The sequence below is a fragment of the Myxocyprinus asiaticus genome, chromosome 41, assembly GCF_019703515.2.
Source record: "Myxocyprinus asiaticus isolate MX2 ecotype Aquarium Trade chromosome 41, UBuf_Myxa_2, whole genome shotgun sequence".
NCBI lineage: Eukaryota > Metazoa > Chordata > Actinopteri > Cypriniformes > Catostomidae > Myxocyprinus > Myxocyprinus asiaticus.
This window is the reverse complement of record NC_059384.1, coordinates 13,146,797-13,170,153: the sequence shown is the minus strand read 5'-3', so window position 1 is coordinate 13,170,153 and position 23,357 is coordinate 13,146,797. Positions and strand designations below refer to the sequence as shown.

The 23,357-nt window shown below is 38.7% G+C and overlaps 1 protein-coding gene across 8 annotated transcripts in view; it reads right to left on the bottom strand.

Moving 5' to 3' along the window:
• Window positions 1–23,357, bottom strand: part of phldb2b (pleckstrin homology-like domain, family B, member 2b) — a 79,040-nt gene that overhangs the window by 33,376 nt on the left and 22,307 nt on the right. For all 8 annotated transcript variants that reach the window (XM_051681873.1, XM_051681876.1, XM_051681878.1 and 5 more), the window contains 4 exons: window positions 18,267–18,386; window positions 11,597–12,756; window positions 5,972–6,313; window positions 2,461–2,598 (listed from right to left, as the gene is read on the bottom strand). In XM_051681873.1, the coding sequence (XP_051537833.1) occupies window positions 2,461–2,598; window positions 5,972–6,313; window positions 11,597–12,756; window positions 18,267–18,386 (1,760 nt within the window). The remainder of the gene's footprint in view (window positions 1–2,460; window positions 2,599–5,971; window positions 6,314–11,596; window positions 12,757–18,266; window positions 18,387–23,357) is intronic.

Genomic DNA, 23,357 nt, shown 5'->3' with positions numbered 1-23,357 from the left:
CATAAACTGATTTTAATGTAATTGTTTCATACATTACGATTTAAAATGGTGATCAGTGTATTGAAAATAACCTTTTAATCTTTTTCAATAATTTCTGTTATCATGTCTCCCTTTTATTTTTTGGAATCAGATTCATGTAGTGTTTATCATAGATAAGTGATGTTATTTTAAAAGTTGGCATACAATGTTCATTATAATGGGGCATATGTTTTGCAACTCGGTACTCAATACTCACTACTCATGAATACTTTTAAATGAGCTACTCTTTTACTCTTACTTGAGTAGTTTTTAGGACAACTACTTTTACTCTACTCACACTACATTTTTTGGGAAGTAACAGTACTTCTAATTGAGTATGATTTTTCAGTACTCTTTCCACCCCTGAATCTAAACATATACCAGTCAGTGGCTAATCACAGATATTTTGTCAAATTTATTGTCAAGTGTTTTACTTGCATTTTAGAGGGTTGCTGCAAAGAGTTAATAATCGATCTTGGTATTTAAGTATCAATATCAAGTTTGCTTAAAAAAGATTGCAATGCATCCAGAAATCAATATTTTTACCCAGCTCCTAATGAAATATTTGTGATTTATACTGTATATTGCTTGGCAAAAAAAAATATTTTTTTCAGAATACACTTTTTTGAATTGCAGTCAAATAAGATTGGGAACCATAAGGAAATTAATGATTCCAGTTCTGATTCCTCATAACAATTCCAATTCCTTAGCGGTTCCATTAAAGATTCTTCCTTTTGAGGAAGACATTTCTGGAAATAAATGCAATTTTTCTGTATGAATCTGTATATGTTTCGTGCTGTAGATCCAAAACAACCGGCTCAGTGTCATTCATTCCAGAATCGGACTACACTTGTCATCCTGTAGATTCGAAAAAACTGTCCGAGTATTTTAGTACGGTGCATTTTCACAAACCGTTAACTGAACCTAGTTATGAAAATCAAACGGTTCCGGTATTTTCTTTATTGAACCAGTTTTGAATAATAACTGGTTCTCGGTTTCCAGCACAACCCCTGTAATGGTGTAGTTACAGCATCTACCAGCAGGGGCTAACTGGTCCAATTCTACCAGGTCAAAACTTGACCCCTTAGTACACCCCCCTATCAGTGGGAAGAATACAACTCACTAGGGACAGAAAGACCCTGGCAATTCCAGTAGTAGGAAAACAAATTTACCTGAGCCATCAAACCTCACTGGAACTTTATGGAGAGAGAGGAACAGATAGGAGGAAAGCGAATTAAAGAGGAGAAAGGGATGGAGGAGTTTCCAAATACTGAAATCAAATCATGTGTGGAGTGTGTAATTTAAATGGAGAGACAGACAAGTGAGAGCTGAAGTGAGAGAAAGCAAAACAGATATGGTCTTGGCAGGTCAGACTACTTCGTCAAGCTGCGGTCTTCATCACAGCTCCTGATCACTTTGCCACATGCACAATTCTCCCACATAAACACATGACTACATCTCCACTGCTCCCGACACTAATCCCACCATTCCTGATATCTCCCCCTCATCTCTAAGCTGCAGGGGCTGGTTGCACCAGTTATACACAATAATAATAAACTAACTAACTAACTAACATAAGTTACAACTTAGCCTAGTTGTGGCATAAATGAGCACTAAGTCACAATTTACGCACTACTAAATAAGTAAGCACTGCACCATTAAACTTAGGTAGAATGTAACCCTACGTATAAACTAAATATTTAAGGAAGCATCCAACCAGGAGTAACGGATGGAATAAAAAAGCAGACTCATTTTGTTTTGGTTGAGAGGCCCTAGTTCTGTCGACATATATGATGATGATGGCACTCGTTTACATTAATGGGAGAAAACATTATATAAAAAACGTACTTCTTCAGCATGAAATCGATCTAACGGTGCACTTTCCTGTGTACGCCACCCGGTGTCAAGTTTCAACATATACTAAATATATAAGATATTAAATTTAATAAATGTCTATTTTTCCAGCCTGTTGTAGTATTTATTTATTTATTGCCCCTTATTCATTTTAGATACAGTTATTGAATATTGTTATTTACACAGGCTAAATATACCATTAATTAAATCTTGTTTTGTTATGTATCGTATATCAATGGGGATATAATTTATTACAGCTGACATTTACATGAGCAAACAAGGTTTGAACATCAACCATAACAAGATCAAACTGAAATTCACAGCTTTTTAACACTTCTGTGTACAAATTTGAAGGCTGCTTATTGGATCAATACAAGTAAACGTCATATTATGCAACTACGCATTACTTCACGGAGCGCTCATGACCTACTAGTTAAGTCTTGCCTTAAGAACAGTGGTGCAACCAAATAAAGCACTGACTTAGTTACAAACTAACTAGTAGTTACTAAGCCCTTAGTGTGAACTTTGCGTCTCAACTTAAGGGAGACCTTACGCAGAGCTGGTGCAACCCTACCCTGATGCGTCTACCTCTCTGATGGACTCCTCCATCTGGTTGTCCAGGTCTTTCAACTTCAGCTCCAGTTCTTCCATATTATTCAGGACTTGGATTCTTTCCTCCTCGATACGTCTCACTTCCAGCTTCAGCTGTGCGTCGTCTTCAGGTGACTGCGAATTACATCATAACATATAAGAATCCACGGCACTTTAAACAATACAATACGACAACGAAGGTATCATTGTTAATTGCCAAACTAAGGCATTTCTCATCTGCGATTCGTGACCGTTTAAAGACCCCAAGAAATGGTTTGCCAAGCAGTTTTTCCCCCCAGTTTTGACGTATATAATATACTGTAGAAATAAGATGTTGGGATTGCCAACTTGCCCACTTTAAAATAAATAAATAAATAAATTAAAAAAAAATAGCCGATAGTCTTTAGTTTAGTGCATGTCATTAATAGATGATCACTTTAGGAAGCATTTTATTGGACAAAATGTTTTATATGCTACAGCATGCAAGATGATGAATATTTTCTGTCCATTTTCCCAGAAGAGAAAGACTGTAAATGTTAAATGCATATACAGTATCTGCTAAAAGTTCATTTTGTCAGCTTTTTGGAGAACACTGAATTCAGGCAGTATTTAACCACTTAAAGGAATAGCTCCCCCTCCCATAAAAAAAAATGTACTCACCCTCATGTTGTTCCAAACGGTATGACTTACATTTCTTCTGTGGGACAATATGTTAGTCTCAGTCACCATTTACTGTCATTACATATTTTTTCTCTACGATGAAAGTGAATGGTGACTTAGGCTGTCATTCTGCCAAGCATTTCTTTTTGTTTCCCAAGGAGAAAAGTAATCCAGGTTGGGAACAACACAAGGGTGAGAAATTACAGAATTGTAATTTTTGGGTGAACTACACCATTAAATGTAAAGTCTTCTGCTCTGATAGTTGCACCTAATGACCTTATTAGTAAAGGAATGATTTTGTGTAAATCCTTTATGGTGCATTTAGAGCTTCATTCTGGGCCAGATGCCTTCATAAGTTTAAAGGGGTCATGTCATTAGGAATGAATTATTTCTTGATATTTTGACATAAGATATCTTTGTTCTATAAAAACATACTATACGTTTCAGAACTTAAAACTTCTTCTCCAGTCCAAAAAGAGCATTTATTGTATCCACTCTGCAAAAATGACAAATTTTGAAATTGGCCCAATAGTGACGTTTTAGAAAAGGTGTTCATTTGAATATCCATTCAACTGCATGACATGACTCTTTAAAAACCTTCAATGCAGTAATTAAGCTGCCTATAGCATGGAAACCCCCCCTTCTGGCAGCTACAATGATCTTCAGCTCTGAGAAAAAGGATTCACTGAATAAATGGGGATAAATGGTTCCAACGGAAACTATATTTCCTAAACCAATTATTTATCTAGGATTTTAATATCCTTAGAAGGTGGTCTGCTTATTTTGAGCTTTTAGAAGCAACAACTTGTCCAGTGACCATCAAGGGAAGTTTCCACAGGGGTAAGGAAAAGCTTGCAATGCATACGGCAAGTGCATGTATGATTAGTTTGTATAATTGCAGCACACATGGGTGGGGACTGTTGAGAGGAAGAGGTGCCAATCAAATGTGTGGCACATGGGATAGTGTGTGTGAAGGACAGATCAACCAATTAAAATTTGCATGACTCCTCTATTTTTGGACAGTTATGTTTACATCTGCACATCACAGTTTATGTTATGGAGGGCATGTCTATGCACTGCTTCAGTTCACTGTTTGTTTTAGCCTTTTTAATTTCCAAACCACCACAGAGATTTATAGTTCCTCTAAAATGATTTGAACAAGTCTTATGCAAGTAAATGCCTTCTAAGAAACACGTCAGATCAGGATCAGGTAAAATTGAACCCCCCTAATTATACAAGTCTTCCTTAAAGGGCTAGTTCACCTAAAACTTCACTTGACTTTTTGTTTTTAATGGAATACAAAAGTGGATGTTATGCAAAATAACAGCCTCTGTCACCATTCACATTGCATGGAAAAATATACAATGAAAGTGAATGGTGACTGAGTCTGTCAGTCCCTAACATACTGTCTAATATCTAATTTTGTGCTTAGCAAAAGAAACTGATTTGAAACAACATTAGGCTGAGTAAATGATGACAACTTTCATTTTTGGGTGAACTATCCCTAAGACGAACAGTTAACTTGTCATTCAGGCAACGCGTTGACCCTTAGTCAATTTTCTAGTTCTGAACATCCCTAGTTTTATAGCATATATCTGTAGAGGGATGTATAATAGAGCCAACATGTGACTGCTACTCCTGCACAAAAGACGAATTACATTAGTCCATACATGAGTTAAGGAAAGACACCTACACATTCCTTTGTGGATTACAGTGTGTGTGTGGTTGTGTGCATGCAAAGGAAGGGTGGGAAACTCATATAACCTCTCCAAAAGGTCACAGGAATTAGCAGTGAGGAAACAGCCTAGCTTCACAAGTGATTCAATTACCTAACAAGATTAAAGACACACTGCATGCAGGAAAAGACTCAACGAACGTAGTCATAGTGGAAAACTCTCTCTTTGAGCATAATGCTGAAAGTCATCTGTATGCACAGAACAGTCAACTAAACATGTGAATTTAGATTTCCTCAGAGTGTATGATTGAAGATATCTGAAATGACAAAATGTCAGACCACTATTAATATTTTTTGACCGTGAGCCTAGGATGCACTCGACACAATGTGCACTACGACTGCTTTGTTATACAGCCAATGGCAGGCACGTGTGCAGATGATGCGCGCAGACTGTCCGTGTGTCTACACAGTTCATGCACACTGTGCTGATGACGAAATTTACGTCACGCGCATTTGTGCACGAGATGTAGCCGCACGCAGAAAACCGAAGTGTCCTTTGGCCTTAAAATGACACTGCCACTGTCTATCATATTGTTAATACTGATCAAACAACAATAACAAGACAAAATAAACCACTCACTACTTTTATTTCTTTGTTCTTTAACACTGACCATTTACTTGAATAATTATTCAAAATTACTTATTAATAATAAAAATGACTAACTAAGCAATATTTGCTTAACTGAGAAATATTTGAAGTCTACATGCCATCGTTTTAATTTAATTTATCAATATTTTTATTTAACTAAAGGAGTGTGTTAAATACCACATTAGGTGTTGGTGTGCAATTGAAAATGGTAAAATTTCACTGGTATTGGTATCGGCTACTGAAATTTTGGTATTGTGACATTTAGAAAGTTAGGAACTACTGCCAGCTTTTTAAATAGATAAACCATTTCCATTTTCACGTTTTGAGCAAATTTTGAGCTAATAGTGTAAAAGAATTACATATTAGCAGTGCTGTGATTTTTAATGAATTATCATTACAAATAATGATAATTCATACATATTAATTTGCTGTTATTAAATTGTATCAGCATTATATCGACCACTGGTCACCCATTGGTCACCCTGATTTCTAGACATCAGCACTGGCCTATCAAAAACAATTACCTTGTTTGTCCGTGTCAGCCGAGGAGAAGGGGTGGGGGCGGAGCCAAGGACAGCTGATGACTCCGCCCTAACTTCTCTGTGTCCACTGCTCCTGCGCTGCCGTACCTGCCTCTCCTCACTGGACTGGGACTCCCGGGCTTTGGGCCCGTAGTCGTTTTCTGCAGAAATGCTGGCTGAGAGACTTGCAGAATCTGAAAACGCAGACTCGTCATCTGACACCTGTAATTTCTCTAGCTCCTTATTGATCTTCTGCAAGTCTGCGACAGCCGAGCCAGTTTTGTCCTGCTCTGCGCGGCCCAGCTCAGAGCACAGATTCAGGATAGTCTCCAGACGCTGACGTTCCTATGGATTTGAGAACCAGAGAAAAAAAAAGTTAGCAATATAGTATATATGCAAACTATATATGCAAACACATCCAGCATCAGAACACAGAACAAATGTATGCAATAGGACATCTGGGAGCAATCATAAATTTGGAAACCATCCTCACCTTTGAGATACACACAGATTTACCTGAAGCAGTTTTGAACATGTCTACATGTAACAGAGATTTTTGCCAAATAACAAACATTTCACCCTAGTAGCCTAGGGGTAGTGCAAAGCAGAATGCTATTTCCCCAACTATTTTCAAGCAGGTCAAATATCCAAACATCTTAAATTCAATCTAATTAGTCAATTTACGAGAAAAAGAAGTGGCAAAGCCCCAAACTATCTACAGAAAGTGACCAGAATAATTGCAGAAAAAGGCGTAGAGGATCAAGGGAATGCATCCAAAAACAGCCCTGGTGTGGGAGGCAGATCAAACTCAACAGGTAATGTACTTGACTTTGAAAAACCCTATATTTAATCGACTGTTATGGTAATGCAAACAGCACATTTATGAGCTGATCTCACGGGGTTCATATAGCTGTGAATTAATGACCCGACCTGCACCATACCTTAAATCTTAACAGTTAGTAAATCGAAGAAGTTATTTCCTGTAAATCTAAACCTGGTCCACAAAACAGCCGATAAGCCTCCTATATGAATAGTCTTACAGCGTGACCTAACAAGGCATGGTGCCATAAAACAACAAGCGATAAAAGACATCTTCAATGTAAATCTGCTTTTTGTCCTAATCAGCCGCAACTGCAAAAAGCAACTAACATTTTAGCTGTCAATGTGCTTCTACTTCTGTGCTGTTGCACTGGGTAGCCTACAGTGAAATCTATTCGGTCTAAAATTCTGCTCTACATAACTGTATATTAAGAAACAAATACTGTATATTTTTTGATTGGTTGTCAGTATGTCACATCCCTCAATATTTTTGCTTTTATTGTAGACATACAAATTACTTGTTGTGTCAAGCCTTGTTAGGACACAGTGTAATGAACAAGCCTAATCTGATGACTGACTTTCTCTACATTTGTACACATTTGCCAATCATGGCTCTGTTAATTAGAGAGCTCTACTCACCATGTCAACAGAAACAGAGATCAGAGGGCACATGGTGACCTCTGGCTCACAGGAACAGAACATGTCCTCACCACAGATGACCAAAATGATGGCAGATTAATTTACATCCCTCAAAGCAGTGAAGAAAAAGTACAGAAAGCGAACTTGACAACTTCGGCTCCACACAAGGCAGAGTGCCAGAAACACAAACTCTTTAATGGGATGATCCAGTGGGATGGGCGAGAAAGAGAGAGGGACTGGGCACAGAGTGAAACTAAACCCACTGCAAACACAGTTGGCACTGGACAGGGTTGCATATACAAATAGGAGGAGCAGCGTCATTCAATCCTTTCACTATCACTCATGGCCAGAGATGGCAAACACTCCAACCCGCACCCCAGTGCATGACCGGGTGAAACTTCATTGGATCCCCCATGGATATAAAGGACAAATATAATGTAAACAATCTTAAACAATTTACATAAACTCTCTGTATCTATTCAACGTCAACTGCTCGAGACATTGTTAATTTTCATTTACACGCCCAACAACATGAGTTATCGTCATGGTGCACATGCACACTGGTGCTCAGTTCGTAAACAGAAAGAGAGCAGGACAGACAGGCCTAGAGTGGCCTACTAACTATTCCTGAACACCAAAGGGGACCCATCTGGACTTTTTTGAATGATTTTTGTATATAAACATCCATTTGACAGATGTCTGTAACCGTTGTCATGTATCTCGTGCTGCTTTTAAAAGACACAGTGTCAATTTACAACTTTGAAAACGAGACCCCATTCGGTTTCATTCATCTGCACTGCGTCTTGCTGTTTTGAAAACAAATACGTCCTGGACACATTCTTTCGCCCATCTGTAATATTTTTAATCAATGGTTTATGTAAACATGCACAAGATGGATGTTTCTGACCCAGTTTTGATGCATTTCCTGGCGATGTGTGCCTCAGTGCGGGATGATACTGTGTGTGCATCATGTGGATTTGCCTTCAGCACATTTGTATGATTTTTTGCTCATATCAGTGTGGATTGCTTGTGAACAAGTCATAATACGATTCAAGCTTCGCAAAGGAACTGTTATTAAAGGATGGGGCAGTTAAAAAAACCCTACTGGACCCAATCGAAAAACCATAAGAAACCAGTTTCACTCATGAATATTTCAAATGTCATGACTGTTGGATAATTTATGGTACTGCTGTGCATGAGTGAACAGTTTAATATATTCAGATGCAATGTGTTGGTTATGCTTTATGTGTAAACCCATAAAATTTTGTGTAACCTATTCATTCTCTTCTGATTGAGTTTCAAATATGGCTGTATTCGAGGGGGTGCGTGATGTTAGCCAATCATAACAGTGGGCATTAATACTGAAGGGGACGCTTAGGCCAAAACTGAGTGATCCTGACAGAGGGCCAAAGGCAAGGTGGAAAATGCTCATATATTACTAAATTATGACTGTTTTGGTGCAAAAAAACATTAATAACATTATCAGTGGAACTCAGGGAAGATATTAAAATTATTATATAAAAAAAAATTTAAAAAAATAAATGTCATGACCCCTTTAAGCCAAATTAAATATGTATGAATATTTTTGCATCATATAACAAAATATCCAACCAAGTGGCATATTTTAAAGAATTACAGCACAAACACTACTATAGCATTTTTTAAGCAAAACATTTCACAAAAAGAAGTTTGTTAGGTTTCAAATTATATACGACACCTGTCACTTTATACATCCACTAAAAGTCAACTTGACACCAGTTAAGTCATTGCAAAGTGGCTCAGAACAGCGAAATTAGATATGAGAAAAGGTCTAGCATTATTTGGTTTGATATTTTTTTCTAATGTAATAAAATTATATTTTTAAGTGGGACTCCAGTGTCCAAGAACTTTTTGGGGCCACTGTAGCACGCCTCTTTTTAACTTATTACTTAAAATAGTACATTTCTGTCAGAATGTATGTTTTGCTAAGATGAAAAAGCATGTTTAAGTCTATGTTTGTGTGCAGATATATTTCTCCACCTGAAGCGTCTTTGTTTTCATACAGTTCAGGCTTTGTAAAGTGCACCACAACCACAGGCTGGTAATAACTAATGAGTGAGCAGCCTACACCAGCGGTCTGGCCCCTGCCCAGCAGGGCGGCGACACAGGTGGCCTCCCTTACCCACAGCGTCCAAAAACCCTGCTCCCTTTCATTTAAACCCCACTGGGAACAGCTGAAGTGAAAGAACGGAGCACGTTAGCATGGGCAATTTGCCAGGGTCATCTGCCACTGTAGGCTGCCTCCCAGAGAAAGTGTGTTTGGGTGGGCGGGTTCAATGAAAGTGGATGTGGTTCTGAGCCATCTATTAATAGGAACATCAAGAAGCCACACCTCTGCTTGGGTCTTCCACCACATCCACTACAGAAAACGAGAGGGCCCTTGCTGCACATGGTCTGTGTGTTAGAACCGAGTGGAATGTGAGAGAGCAAGTTTGGCTGCAAGATAAATTAGGCTACAGGTGGGGCCTTCTGTATCCAAACTCTCACAAGAGCCCATAATGCAACAGAGTTGAAAAATCACCAACTTTTAGCTTGATATCTCTCACAATGAGAAACAAAAACAGGCTAATGGAAAAGGAATGCTAAATGTTTAAAAGGTAATCAATCATCAAAGCCATTTGTTCTTTATATTAGGTAAGACTCTAGAACAAAGTGTTTGTAAAAGAAATAAAAAATTGGAAGGAATAAAATCAAAAGGAAAACAGATGGGGCTTGGGTAGCTCAGTGAGTATTGATGCTGACTGCCACCTTTGGAGTCGCAAGTTCGAATCCAGGGAGGGCTAAGTGACTCCAGCCAGGTCTCCTAAGAAACCAAATTGGCCCGGTTGCTAGTCAGGGTAGAGTCACAAGGGGTAACCTCCTCGCGGTCACGATTAGGGGTTCTCACTCTCAATGGGGTGCGTGGTAAGTTGTACGTGGATCGTGGAGAGTAACATGAGCCTCCACATGCTGTGAGTCTCCGCGGTATCATGCGCAGCGAGCCATGTGATAAGATGCACGGACTGACCGTCTCAGAAGCGGAGGCAACTGAGACTTGTCCTCCGCCACCCGGACTGAGGTGAGTAACCATGCCACCACGAGGACCTACTAAGTAGTGGGAATTGGGCATTCCAAATTGGGAGAAAAGGGGATAAAAAAATTAAAAAAACATTTAAAAAAAAAGGAAAACAGATGACAGGATGTGCATATGTTTTAATTCCTCTTGAATTATATGGATTTTTTGTCTTTGATAAATAATTAGATTGATAAATAGTGAATGTTAAAGGAATAGTTCACCCAAAAATTAAACATTCTGTCATACCTTACTCACCCTCATGTCGTTTCAAACCCATGTGACTTCTTATGCAGAACACAAAAGGAGATGTTTTAAATAATATTGCATTCTGCCTTTTTAATACAATGGTAGTGGAAAGTGCTTCATTTTAAAGCTTCAAAAAGGACCAAAAAGTAATATAAAAGTAGTTTATGCGACTCGTGCGTCATATTCCAGGTCTTCTGAAGAAAAAAAGATACATTTTGGGTTGTTTCTCACCAAAGCCCAAGTCATTTTAAAATGAAAATCTCAATGCCCCCTGCGTTTTAATGAGTGCATGAGTGAAGCTCACTCAAAGTGTCAAACATGTTTGCACAATAACTTGTTGAAACTCATTGAAAAGTCATACAAGTTTGGAACGACATGAGGAGGAGTAAATTATGACAAATTTTCAATCTGGAATTAATTGAATTGTGAAAATGGGCTTTCCATTCCAGATTGGAGCCAGACCTAATTGTCTGCAGTTTGCAGTGGATTGTAGTGGACTACTCCCCTCCTGAAACACCAATGACATCCACCTTTGAGAAGGCTTTTTGACTGCTATCAATGGTAATGCTTCTTTCAAATCTATTGTTATTTGTTATTATTGTCATAACCTTTATTACAATAATGATAACCGGTATTATATTACCGCATTAACTATTGGCAAGATTTTAGGTAAGGCAGCATTACCTACAACGGTTAGCCTAAAACGATGCCTAAATAGCCATTTGCTTATGCGTACCAGGAACATGAATTAATTAAATAGGGTTGATTTCATGTTGACTTTAAAGCAATAAATCAACCCAAAAATATTAAGTAACAAAATAGTCTCTTACCAATCTCTCCACCTCCTGTTCCCGCAGTCTTTCATCCCTCTGTCTCATATGGTAGTCTTGAAGTTCTACTTTTCCGCTGAGAGAGCTGATACTGCCCTTCCTCTCCCTGAAGCCACCTTGCGGACCCAGCCCTGCCTTCCCAAATGACTGCCTCCTCTCCCCAAGTCCAATCTCCAAAACTTGGGAGGAACCATCTAGACCTTGCTGATCCAGTTCCGAGTAGGAGCTGGTAGAGGTTAGACTAACCTTCTTGGCCTGGCGAGGACTGGTGGCTTCTCCTGATGTCATGGTGACATCCGGAGGGGACGCCGTGAGCTTGGTACCAGGTTTGGTGGAAAGGGAAATGGAGACCACTTTGGAGTGCCCATTCGGGTGGTTGGGCTCAAGGATGGCAGTCGTGCGAGGAGGTTGGCCATCAGGAGATCGATAGGTTGGGGGGAGGGTGAACTGGTTGTCGGCAGGTCGATAGAGGCGTGGCAGGGAGCGACTGTGTGAGCTCATACCGGTAAGCGACCCAGCGGAGTACTTCCTTTGCCGGGGAGTGGGCTCGAGCCCACCGTTACGCCCTGTGCCTGAGGCATGGAATCTGCGAGCCAGATGGGGGCTTGACGGCATGCTGGCTGCCCCACTTTCACCACCTGTAGTTGGGGGATGGGAATCGGCTGCACTGGTGGTGGATCCATTCCACATTGACAGCGAAGAGCTGGAGGTCGCTACATGCCGACTGTCCGACGTGGAGAGGAGCAGACTATCCTGAGATTGGTTACGAGACATGGGTCGTGAGTAAGGAAGGGACATTTCACGCTCGACGGGGTCGAAACAGCGAGGGGAGGGAGGCATACTGTTGGATGAATGGGCAGGAACTTTGTTTGAAAGTGGCGGCCGTTCTGAGCTGTACAATCGCCTGGCTTGTTCCTGATAGGACTGTATTGGGGAGGAGGTGGTGAGGGGTGACAGCAAACTTGGTGTGGTGGGCGGAGACTGTGTCATGCTGAAGTAGGAGGGGCTAGAGTCGCCATTGGCTCGCAAGCTGTTCTCCAGTGCCTGTTTCTTTTTCTGTAAAGTGTCCATCAAATCCCGCAGTTCAGATACAGAGCGCATCCCTCTAGAGCTGGTTCCACCCAGACAGTGACTAAAGTCACTGCTGAACTTCAGATAATCTAAGAATAAAAAAACAAAAAGCAATACCCATTTTCAGAAGAACAAATGAGACAGAATATGTTTTGAGTTTAATACTAGTAGTTTTGTCTTTGAAAAGGTCAGACTATTAAAAGTATGAGACAGTTGTTACAAGGAGTTATATAACCGTCTACTTGGCCCCTGTTAGCTTGTGAAATTGCTTTAATTATTTGCAGGAGTACTTTGAGCTCTGGCTGCTATACCTGAGACTCATCCAACCTGAAATAACCTGGAACAAAAAGACAGTGATTTTCTTCTCAGGGATCAATAAATTATGGTCAGGTGTCTGCCTGAATTCTGTCTATTCAACATGCTCTACAGCTCAAACTGAACCTGAACACAAACCTGGTCAAGTTAAGACATTTTTAAAAATAGAAACAGACTAAAGTGCGAAAGTAAGGAAAAAAATTAAATACAAAATCATTTAGTGCACTATTGGGTGAGCCAGGGAGTACAAAAGTTGCAAAAACACCCTAAATATAAAAATATACTTAAGTTTGCTTAGCTGTATAAATGGGGTATAACATAGCTTTTGTCTATTTTTTTATAAAGCCAATTATAATACTATTAAGTAACTACAAATGTTCCACTAAAAGGAAATATAATTTTTTGAAAAAAAAAAACAAATTCAATATATTATATATATATTAACACTCCAACTGAAGATGTCCTTGAATCAGGGTCAGATATTAACTTTATTTTATTACAGAACAATATTAGCCCCCTGAAATTAATTTTCAGTGGCATTTTTACCTTTGAGGGCATATTTTTGTCTAACCATATTTAAGCCAAATTTAATTCATTAAAATACATTGTCAATCTTAGTATTAGATTGTTACCTATAAAATTAAACCAGAATCAACTCTATATTTATAGATGTATGATGTTATATTTTACTAGGCCTATAATAAAACACATCAGATGATATGAACAAAAACAGAGAATTCATTATGGGGGATTCTTTGTCTCCACATCTTGAATTTTGGGGGAATTTTTGTTTATTCGGTGGAATTTTTGCCCCTGGCCCCCATCAATTTGTGATCCTGCCTTATGTTCCCAAGGGGAGGTTTTGTCAGTTTTAGCACACTTTTTTTGTCACCCAACTATAGCTAAATACTTATACACACACACTTTTCATCTGCTTTCTGTCTCTCCATTATATGGATGGATGAGGCGTAAGCTTCACTTCACCACGTGCCAAGAGAATACATATCAAAGAAATCCCCCTTCAGATGACTGACATGAATGCTCATAAAACACATAAACCAAAGCATGCAAGAAAATACCTTTATCACTTAAAGGTGTGCGAGTGAGTGTGTGCATCTGGCTGGAGTTGAACTTAAATCTTAGAAGAATTTCTCACATAAAGGTACAGAAGGAAATAGAGCAGAAACTGAGAGATATATCACAAGGATGACGCAGTTGAAGGAAAGGCTTGCAAGATCACACATACACACTCTTTGACCATACATGGGGAGGTTTTGGCTATCCATTAAGCTTTACATTTTACAGCTACCAAAAGAAATTCATGCATGCTGGTGTACACTGATAAGCCAAAACATTAGGACCATCAGCCTAATATGCAGTTGGTCCTCCACGTGCCACCAAAAACAGCGTAGATCCACCGAGGCATGGACTCTACAAGACCCCTGAAGTTGTCCTGTGGTATCTGGCACAAAGACATTAGCAGCAGATCCTTCAAGTCCTGTAAGTTGTGAGGTGGAGCCGCCATGCATCGGACTTGTTGGTCCAGCACATCCCACAGATGCTCAATCGGATTGAGATCAGGGAAATTTGGAGACAAGGGCAACACCTTGAACTCTTCATCATGTTTCTCAAACCATTCTCGAACAATGTGAGCAGTGTGGCAGGGCACATTATGCTGCTGAAAGAGGCCACTGCCATCAGGGAATATCATTGCCATGAATGGGTGTACCTGGTCTGCAATGATGTTTAGGTAGGTGGCACGTGTCAAATTGACATCCACATGAATGGCCGGACCCAGGGTTTCCCAGCAGAACATTGCCCAGAGCATCACACATCCCCAGGTAAATGTCGCACACGTATACGGCCATCCACGTGATGTAAAAGAAAACAGGACTCATCAGACCAGACGACCTCCTTCCACTGCTCCAAGGTCCAGTTCCGACACTCACGTGCCCATTGTATGCGCTTTCGACGGTGGACAGGGGTCATTATTGACACTCTGACGGGTCTGCGGCTACGCTGCCCCATACGCAGCAGGGTGCAATACACTGTGTTGTGACACATTCCTCCCATAAACATCATAACAAATTTCTGTGACTTGTGCCACAGTAGACCTTCTGTCGGTTCGGACCAGATGGGATAGCCTTCGTTGCCCTCGCACCTTGGGGCGTCCAACACCCTGTTGACAGTTTGTGGTTTGTGCCTCCTCGGACCACAGTCAGTAGGTACCCACCACTGCTAACTGAGAGCAAACCACAAGCCTTGCCATGTACATTCCACATTGTTAAAGGGATAGTTCACCAAAAATGAAAATTCTGTCAGTATTAACTTACCCCTCATGTCGTTCCAAACCTGTATGCTTTTACTTTTTCCATGGAACACAATAGTAATATTTTTTAGGAAACTTTATGCAGCTTTTTACATACACAGAGAGTTCATAGTGTCCATGACCGTCAAACTCCTCATTAGTATCATAATAGCAGTATATGATTTCATAGCTTAGGATTTGTGTACTATCTTCCAAAGTCTTCTGAAGCCATATAATAGTTGTGTATGAGCAAAAGACCAAAATTAAGTAATTAATCTCATTATTTTTCAAGTCAGATTGCGATCAGAGGGAAAGATTATCCGTGAATAACAACTTCAATTTCTGTCGGTTTCTCACACACAGCTATTGTATGGCTTCAGAAGAGCTGGAATATAGCGCCCAAGTCTTTTATAATACTTTAATGGTGTTTTGTCCTTTTCAGAGCTTCACAGTCGTGGTTACTATGAACTGTCATTGACTGGATGAGCTGTGAAGGATTTTTTTTTTTCCAAAGAAAAAAAAAGCATATGGGTTTAGAGGGTGAGAGAATAATTACAAAACTTTCATTTTAGGGTGAACTATCCCTTTAAGGCTGTACCTCACCACTATAAATCAACAAGACAGCAACATAAGGGTTAAACTTTACTTTACAATACCAGCATGGTAATAGTGAGGCCTTTAGAATGTGTGCCTGTGTGTGTGTGTTTCCCAGGTTTGCTATGTACCATGCACTCTGTGTGAGTGGGTTCACATTTGTTTATGTGAAGTCTCTTCCCCGCTGTCTAGCAACACAGTGAGAGAGCTAGAGACACAGAGAAAGAGAGGAGGTGGTAATGATTTATGTCACATTCTCTACACCTCACTCAAAGCCCTCAATCAATCAGCAGGAGAATCCAAGCCTCTTCTGTGTATAGATCCACAAGACTGGCTGGCTCCCTGTGTCTGTGTTTGTTTTGAAGAGTATACCTTTGCAAGACTATGTACACTGGCGGCCAAAAGATTGGAATAATGTATAGATTTAGCTGTTTCAGAAGGAAATTGGTACTTTAATTCACCAAAGTGGCATTCAACTGATCACAAAGTATAGTCAGGACATTACTGATGTAAAAAAACAGCACCATCACTATTTGAAAAAAGTCATTTTTGATCAAATCTAGACAGGCCCCATTTCCAGAAGCCATCACTCCAACACCTTATCCTTGAGTAATCATGCTAAATTGCTAATTTGGTTCTAGAAAATCACTTGCCATTATATCAAACACAGTTGAAAGCCATTTGGTTCATTAAATGAAGCTTAACATTGTTTTTGTGTTTGTTTTTGATTTGCCACAGTATGTAATAGACTGGCATGTCTTAAGATTAATATTAGGTCAAAAATGGGGGTCTCTCAGCAAGTAAAGACACTGACTACCACCCCTGGAGTCGCAAGTTCGAATCCAGGGCATGCTGAGTGACTCCAGCCAGGTCTCCTAAGCAACCAAATTGGCCCGGTTGCTAGGGAAGGTAGAGTCACATGGGGTAACCTCCTCGAGGTCACTATAATGTGGTTCTCGCTCTAAGTGGGGCGTGTGGTGAGTTGTGCGTGGATGCCGGAGAATAGCGTGAAGCCTCCACACACGCTATGTCTCCGCAGTAACGCGCTCAATAAGCCACGGGATAAAATGCGCGGATTGACTGTCTCAGACGCGGAGGCAACTGAGATTCGTCCTCCGCCACCTGGATTGAGGCGAGTCACTACGCCACCACGAGGACTTAGAGCGCATTGGGAATTGGGCATTCCAAATTGGGGAGAAAATGGGAGAAAAAAAAAAATATTAGGTCAAAAATGGCAAAAAAAAAACAAAAAAACTGCTTTCTCTAGAAACTCATCAGTCAATCATTGTTTTGAGGAATGAAGGCTATACAATGCTTGAAATTACCAAAAAACTGAATATTTCATACAAAAGGTGTACACTACAGTCTTCAAAGACAAAGGACAACTGGCTCTAACAAGGACAGAAAGAGATGTGGAAGGCCCAGATGTACAACTAAACAAGAGGATAAGTACATCAGAGTCTTTAGTTTGAGAAATAGATGCCTCACATGTCCTCAGCTGAGAGCTTCATTGAATTCTACCCGCTCAACACCAGTTTCATGTACAACAGTAAAGAAAAGACTCTGGGGTGCAGACCTTATGTGAAGAATTGCAAAGAAAAAGCCACTTTTGAAACAGAAAAACAAAAAGAAAATGTTAGAGTGGGTAAAGAAACACAGACATTGGACAACAGATAGGTTATTAATGTCCTGACTATACACTGTGATCAGCTGAATGCCACTTTGGTGAATAAAAGTACCAATTTCTTTCCATAAGAGCAAAATCTGTACATTATTCCAAACTTTTGGCCACCAGTGTATGTAAAATAGACGTTTAGCACCCATAAAAAGTGTTTTGCTACATTAAAGGTTTAGAGGATTCTATTGCAAGAGAAAACTGTGATGCATGACTGAAAACATTTATTACACACACGGACAGAAGAGGAGCCTCCATGGAGGTTAAACTGGCTTGTTGTGATGTGATATGGGCCGTGTGTGTGTTTAGAAAAGATCAATGGTTTCAGTTCCTGAGGGGTTTAGAGGCATCAAAGAGCAAAAGATGAATAGTTAAAGTGATAGTTCACCCAAAAATTTTAATTCTGTCATTATTCACACAACCTCATATCATTCCAAACCTGTATAACTTTCTGTCTTCCGTAGAGCACAAGATGATGATTTTTTTCCCGTGCAATGAAAGTGAACGGCAGCTGAGGCTAACATTCTGCCTAACATCTCTTTTTGTGTTCAACAGAAGAAAGTCATACAGGTTTGGAACAACATGAGGGTGAATTTTCATTTTTAGGTCTACCATACCTTTAAAGAGGTGAAGAGTATGAATAAAGGATGACAGTGTTGGTAGTTTAAGTTGATAGAAGAGGAAATAAGAGAGAAGGTAACATCTACCTGTGCTGTACACCAGTGGAGAAACTGGACTCTTCTGAGGCAACATGCTTTTCATTCGGTTTGCCTCTTCTGGATGGTTAAAACGAAAGATATAGGATTTACCCAGACAGAGTGTGTAACCTGCAGAAAGAGGAATATAAACACACATCAACCTGAGAAAGACCAGAGATGAGTTCACATAACAACACCATGTGTGTTAGTTGGTCTCCCTCTAAAACACACTGTCCATTGAAACCCAATGCAGTAAAGATACCAAGGTCTAAACTTAGTGATGTAGTTTTCTTGATGTTAAAATAATTTCTCCTATCCCAGTTTAATGTGCAGAGACAACTATAAGAAAGCCATTTGCAGCTTTCAACTTTTCTCTTTTGTAGCTCTCAGCTTTTAACTTTGCTCAATGTTGCTTTCCAACTTTAGCAATCCATCAATGGGTGTGAGATTGTGACAGCAGGACTACCAGTTTGTCCAAATAATGGTTGACGTGGGGCATGCTTGTTCAAAACTGTTTTTGCAATTCCAGTTAGTGTTGCAGAAATTACATACAACACTTTAAGGCATATTCTGAGCGAAATTTTCACAGCGACCAGAAAAAACAATGTATTGCATTTGTAGCCCTTCAATTTAGGAAAATTCACCCTGCAATACTATATAATTTTTTAATGGATTGACCTTTTTTCTTTGTGAAAAAAACAACAACAACTGACTAATAAGACAAGCAAAGCTTTCTGTCTGTCAGCAGAAAATAGGAGAAAAACATGCCAGGAACAGAAATAAGAGAGCAAGAAGAAGGTATGTAAATTAATCATATTTTAAATTCTTATTTAATGTTTACATTATTATTAGGTCTCCAGCTTCAATATTAGACCACTATTTTATGGCAAAAATGCCACATATACAGTCATTTCTTAATTTGTGTCAGGAGTACACAAAGCATGCAAAATTAAAATGTGACGTGTTTTAGAATGTAATAAAGAAGCACATGCCTGTTCAATCATGCAAGCTTTGAAAATCTTTCATGTTTTCCTGTACATTTTGCAGTCCGAATCTAATTTAACGTTGAAATTCTCATATATGTGTGCTATAAGTTTTTAGAAAACTGTATGACACTACAGCGTTATTTTTGGCGAGCATTTAGTAGTCAATAAAAAAAATAAAAATAAACATTTCATTGAGAATTTGTCTTACTGCCATTTTCATGTTTTTATCTGTCTTTCAGTGTTCATTAATTTGCTTGTGTTCATTGATTTATTTAGTTTGATCCATTTTATGTTTTAGTTCATATAGTTTATAAATAGTTTTATAGATATACACTCTGAACTTAGCTGATATCATTACTTTGCACTGTGTTAGGTCATTTTAAATGAAAAAACAAAGTGTTTTTTTTTATCTGCCTTTAGGGACAATTTCAAGATGCCGATAATGTAGAGCTAGCAAGTTCCCTGCCAACTGACCCTGCAGGACTGCCTTTATGTTCCTTTTCCTTTTATTTATTGAAATTTGACTATACTGTTGGTCAGTATAAAAAGTAATAAATTCTAATGTTCCTTGAAATTAAATCACTGTATGTTGTATTTTTTTTAACAGCAAAACTGCTCTGTGAGAAAGACTTAAGGGGTTGGGGGTTTGTTTTGGGGATTGCGAACACACTGATGGGGGTCCCCACACAAAGTTTTGCAGAGGGCCCCCAAAAGCTTAGGACCGGCACTGGGAATAGGAACATAATTACTCGTAACCAGTGTTGGGTGTTTCCAATTACAAAGTAATTAGTTACTGTAATCTAATTACTTTTGTGTCAAAATGTTTTGACTATGATCTTGTAATCAGTTTATTTACTGACTTTTAATTAAAGAAATTACTTTTAAGTACATTACTTGTGCCAAAGGAATATGTACAATTAGGGCTGCAACTAACGATTATTTTGATAATCGATTAATCTTCGATTATTTCTACGATTAATCGGATACACATGTACTTTTGTTTCCTGTGTTTTGTTAAAATATGATTTTTCAAAAAACTGAAATGATAAAGGGCGTAAGGATTTAGTTTGCTTTACATTACTGAATTAACGATTCTATACTCTCACAAAATTTTTAACAAAGCCTGGACCATCAGAAGTTGTTTTCATTTATTATTATTACTTTCAGGACATATGCAAAACCGTTCCTTTACTTGTAAAGCTTAACGAAAAATGCTCATCATTAAAGAGTAAAATGATCCATTGCAGATGGAGTAGAACAAAAAATCAGCCCAGCAGGGGGCAATATTGACATCAGAATAGAAATGTTAATAATTCTGCCCAGCTGAAAAAATACATAATTATGTTAGATACAGTATACTTGTACGCTGTCACTGATTATATACATTTAAGTATTTTAATATTATAGTTTTTAAAATAGTATTTTCACTGATTACATGCTTCTAAACTATTATTTTTTTAAAAAAATTTATGTTTATCCAGTAAAATAATGTTTGCCATTTTATACATTTATTAGTGAAATCAGATATTACATGATGTGGCATTATCAGGACCCTTAGCATTATTATACATTATATTCAGCATTATATACTGTTTAATATAGTACAATCATCTGTAAACCCTGTGCAAATTCACTCTTGTGCTGAAAAGATTATTACATGCGCTTAAATGAGCAGGAGAAAACACTTTAAAAACCAGCACACATTGACTGCTGAGACTTCAGTCTGATATCCATTAAAGCTGCACAGTTGATTACATTGAAACTGAAATCGTGGTATGATGTTCGACAGTTTCACCAAAAAGACTGCGCTCCCTTTATCCATTGCAATCAGTTTGACTGACGCGGATGCGCACGCTCGCTCGCTCATTAAAGTATAACGGAGACTTGCTTGTTGTAAGAACAAACAATTTGGAGAAATAAGCGGCTGATTTTGAATTCAAAATATGTTTACATTATAAAACAGAGAAAATAGCAGTAAAATGTAAGTGACACGCTGGAGAGAAACAACTCTTGTGCATCAAACAGCACAATCACTCTGTAAACGCACCTGATGCAGCAACCGCTCCACATTAATCTGTATGATTATTATGATCTTCTTTGAAGTGTTCATAAAGTGCTCTCATGCGCTGCACAACTTGGGTCGTGTTTTTTCCGCTACAACTTGTCTCCGTTGTTTTTCAAACGAGTTTCATAATGCAACACATCTTTAACTGGGCTGTGAAGTGACGTCACTGACGGGGCTTCTCCGTGCTTACTGCAAATATCCAACTAATCGATAATGAAATTTGTTGTCGATGATTTCCATTATTGATAATTATTGATTTTATCGATTAGTTGTTGCAGCCCTATGAACAATACATTTAAATATGAATTCATATGTGCATCAGGTAGCATTTCTATGACAGCTGAACGGTGTGCGACAATGAATGAGGAATTTTTAATTTGAGCGGAAAACCAAAAATCACGAAAAGTGATTTAGAAAGTAACTTAAGTAAAACATTTAGTAATGTGATTACTTTTTAGACTAAGTAATCAGTAATCTGATTATATTTTAGAGAAGTAATTAGTATTTTGTAGTGGTTACTTATTTTGAGTAAATTGCCCAACACTACTACTAACCACTACATTTACATGCAATTTAAAAGCGCTATTTCATTCAGACTAAAACACTGATTTATCATTCCATTTTAAATTTCATGTAACTACTTTAGTCTGAAATTGTACCAGTTTGTATTTTGCGAAGTGGTACTAACAGACCTAGATAATGTGATTGTTCCTTGGCTTCATCCTGCAACATTCTCTGAAAGTTATATGTGGCACATGACATGTATTCAGGCACTTCCTCAACTGATGTCCTTCTTTCAAATATTTGATTACGTATTGTGTCATGTCATTTATACTTGGACAGACAGATTAAACTGTCGCTCCCCCGCCAAGAACAAATAAACTGTAACCGGATGTTTTTCTCTTCAAAAAAACAAAGTCTGTTCTCAATTCACTTTAATATGCTATTTTTCAACATCATAATACCACTTCTGTTGTCACTCAGTATTGCTGCACATATTAAAAAAGAGCTTGTTTCACCATGAAAGTGGCTTAAACATCAAATTTTCCTTATTGTCTCTTAAGAGAGCACTGGATCCTATGAGGGTCTGCGTCTCCTCTTTCCACTAATCTGAAATCAGAGACCACAGAACGGCAGATGGATGCGAGTCTGGAAAAAAGGTCATACAAAGTGGAATAACGGCTCATGGAAAATATTTGGGACCTCTTTTTCCTCCTCAGTGAAACCCCAAAATATTTGCCTCTGTGATCCTTTTTTTTTTTTTTTTTATTTGCTGGATGTGAGAAATGTGGATGTAAAAGATGAAAAAGCCAGTCTGAGGAAAACAACTCCATTCATAAGAGGGATTTGTGAATTGATTGGTTTTCAGCATGTTTATTAGTTCGACAAAGGTACAACACTGCTTTTAATAGAAGTACTATATGCCTCACAATAACAGATTCCAACCCAGTTGTGTAATGGTCCATTTCCATGCATAATCCATTTTGTCGAACTCAATGATGGAACCACATGCTACAGAAGGTGAAAAGTTCCCTAAACGTCCATGTCTGGCCCACCTTCATTTTTCAGTGCCCTCATTTGAGTGGACTTAAGTCTTGCATGTCATTAACATGCCAACCTGCTGACATTCAGTCTCCTAAATCTGTCTCACGCATTCCTGAGCTTGGTCCACTGGCAGAACATTTCTTCACAGTTTTGGCTGATTTCTCTAAACTTTCCTTTATAAAGTTCCAAATGTGTTACAGAACGGACACATGCGGTCTGATCCTTAAGACGCACTGATTTCATAACAACAGATGGACACAATATGCGGGAAAATACAATTCTGAGTCAGTCAACACACTCACGTAGGAATAACACTTCCAGAGAAACACACTGCAGTCTTGAAACTGAAACATAAACATGCACAAGTGTGTGTGCACACGCACACTCAGCGCCAAGGCAATAAGTGTTTAGTCTGCACAGCTGTGCTCCTAAGGCTAAAAAGCTAAATAAATACATTTACATATCTAAGCTTTACACCCCAATCCAAGGTGTCCATGCCGACAT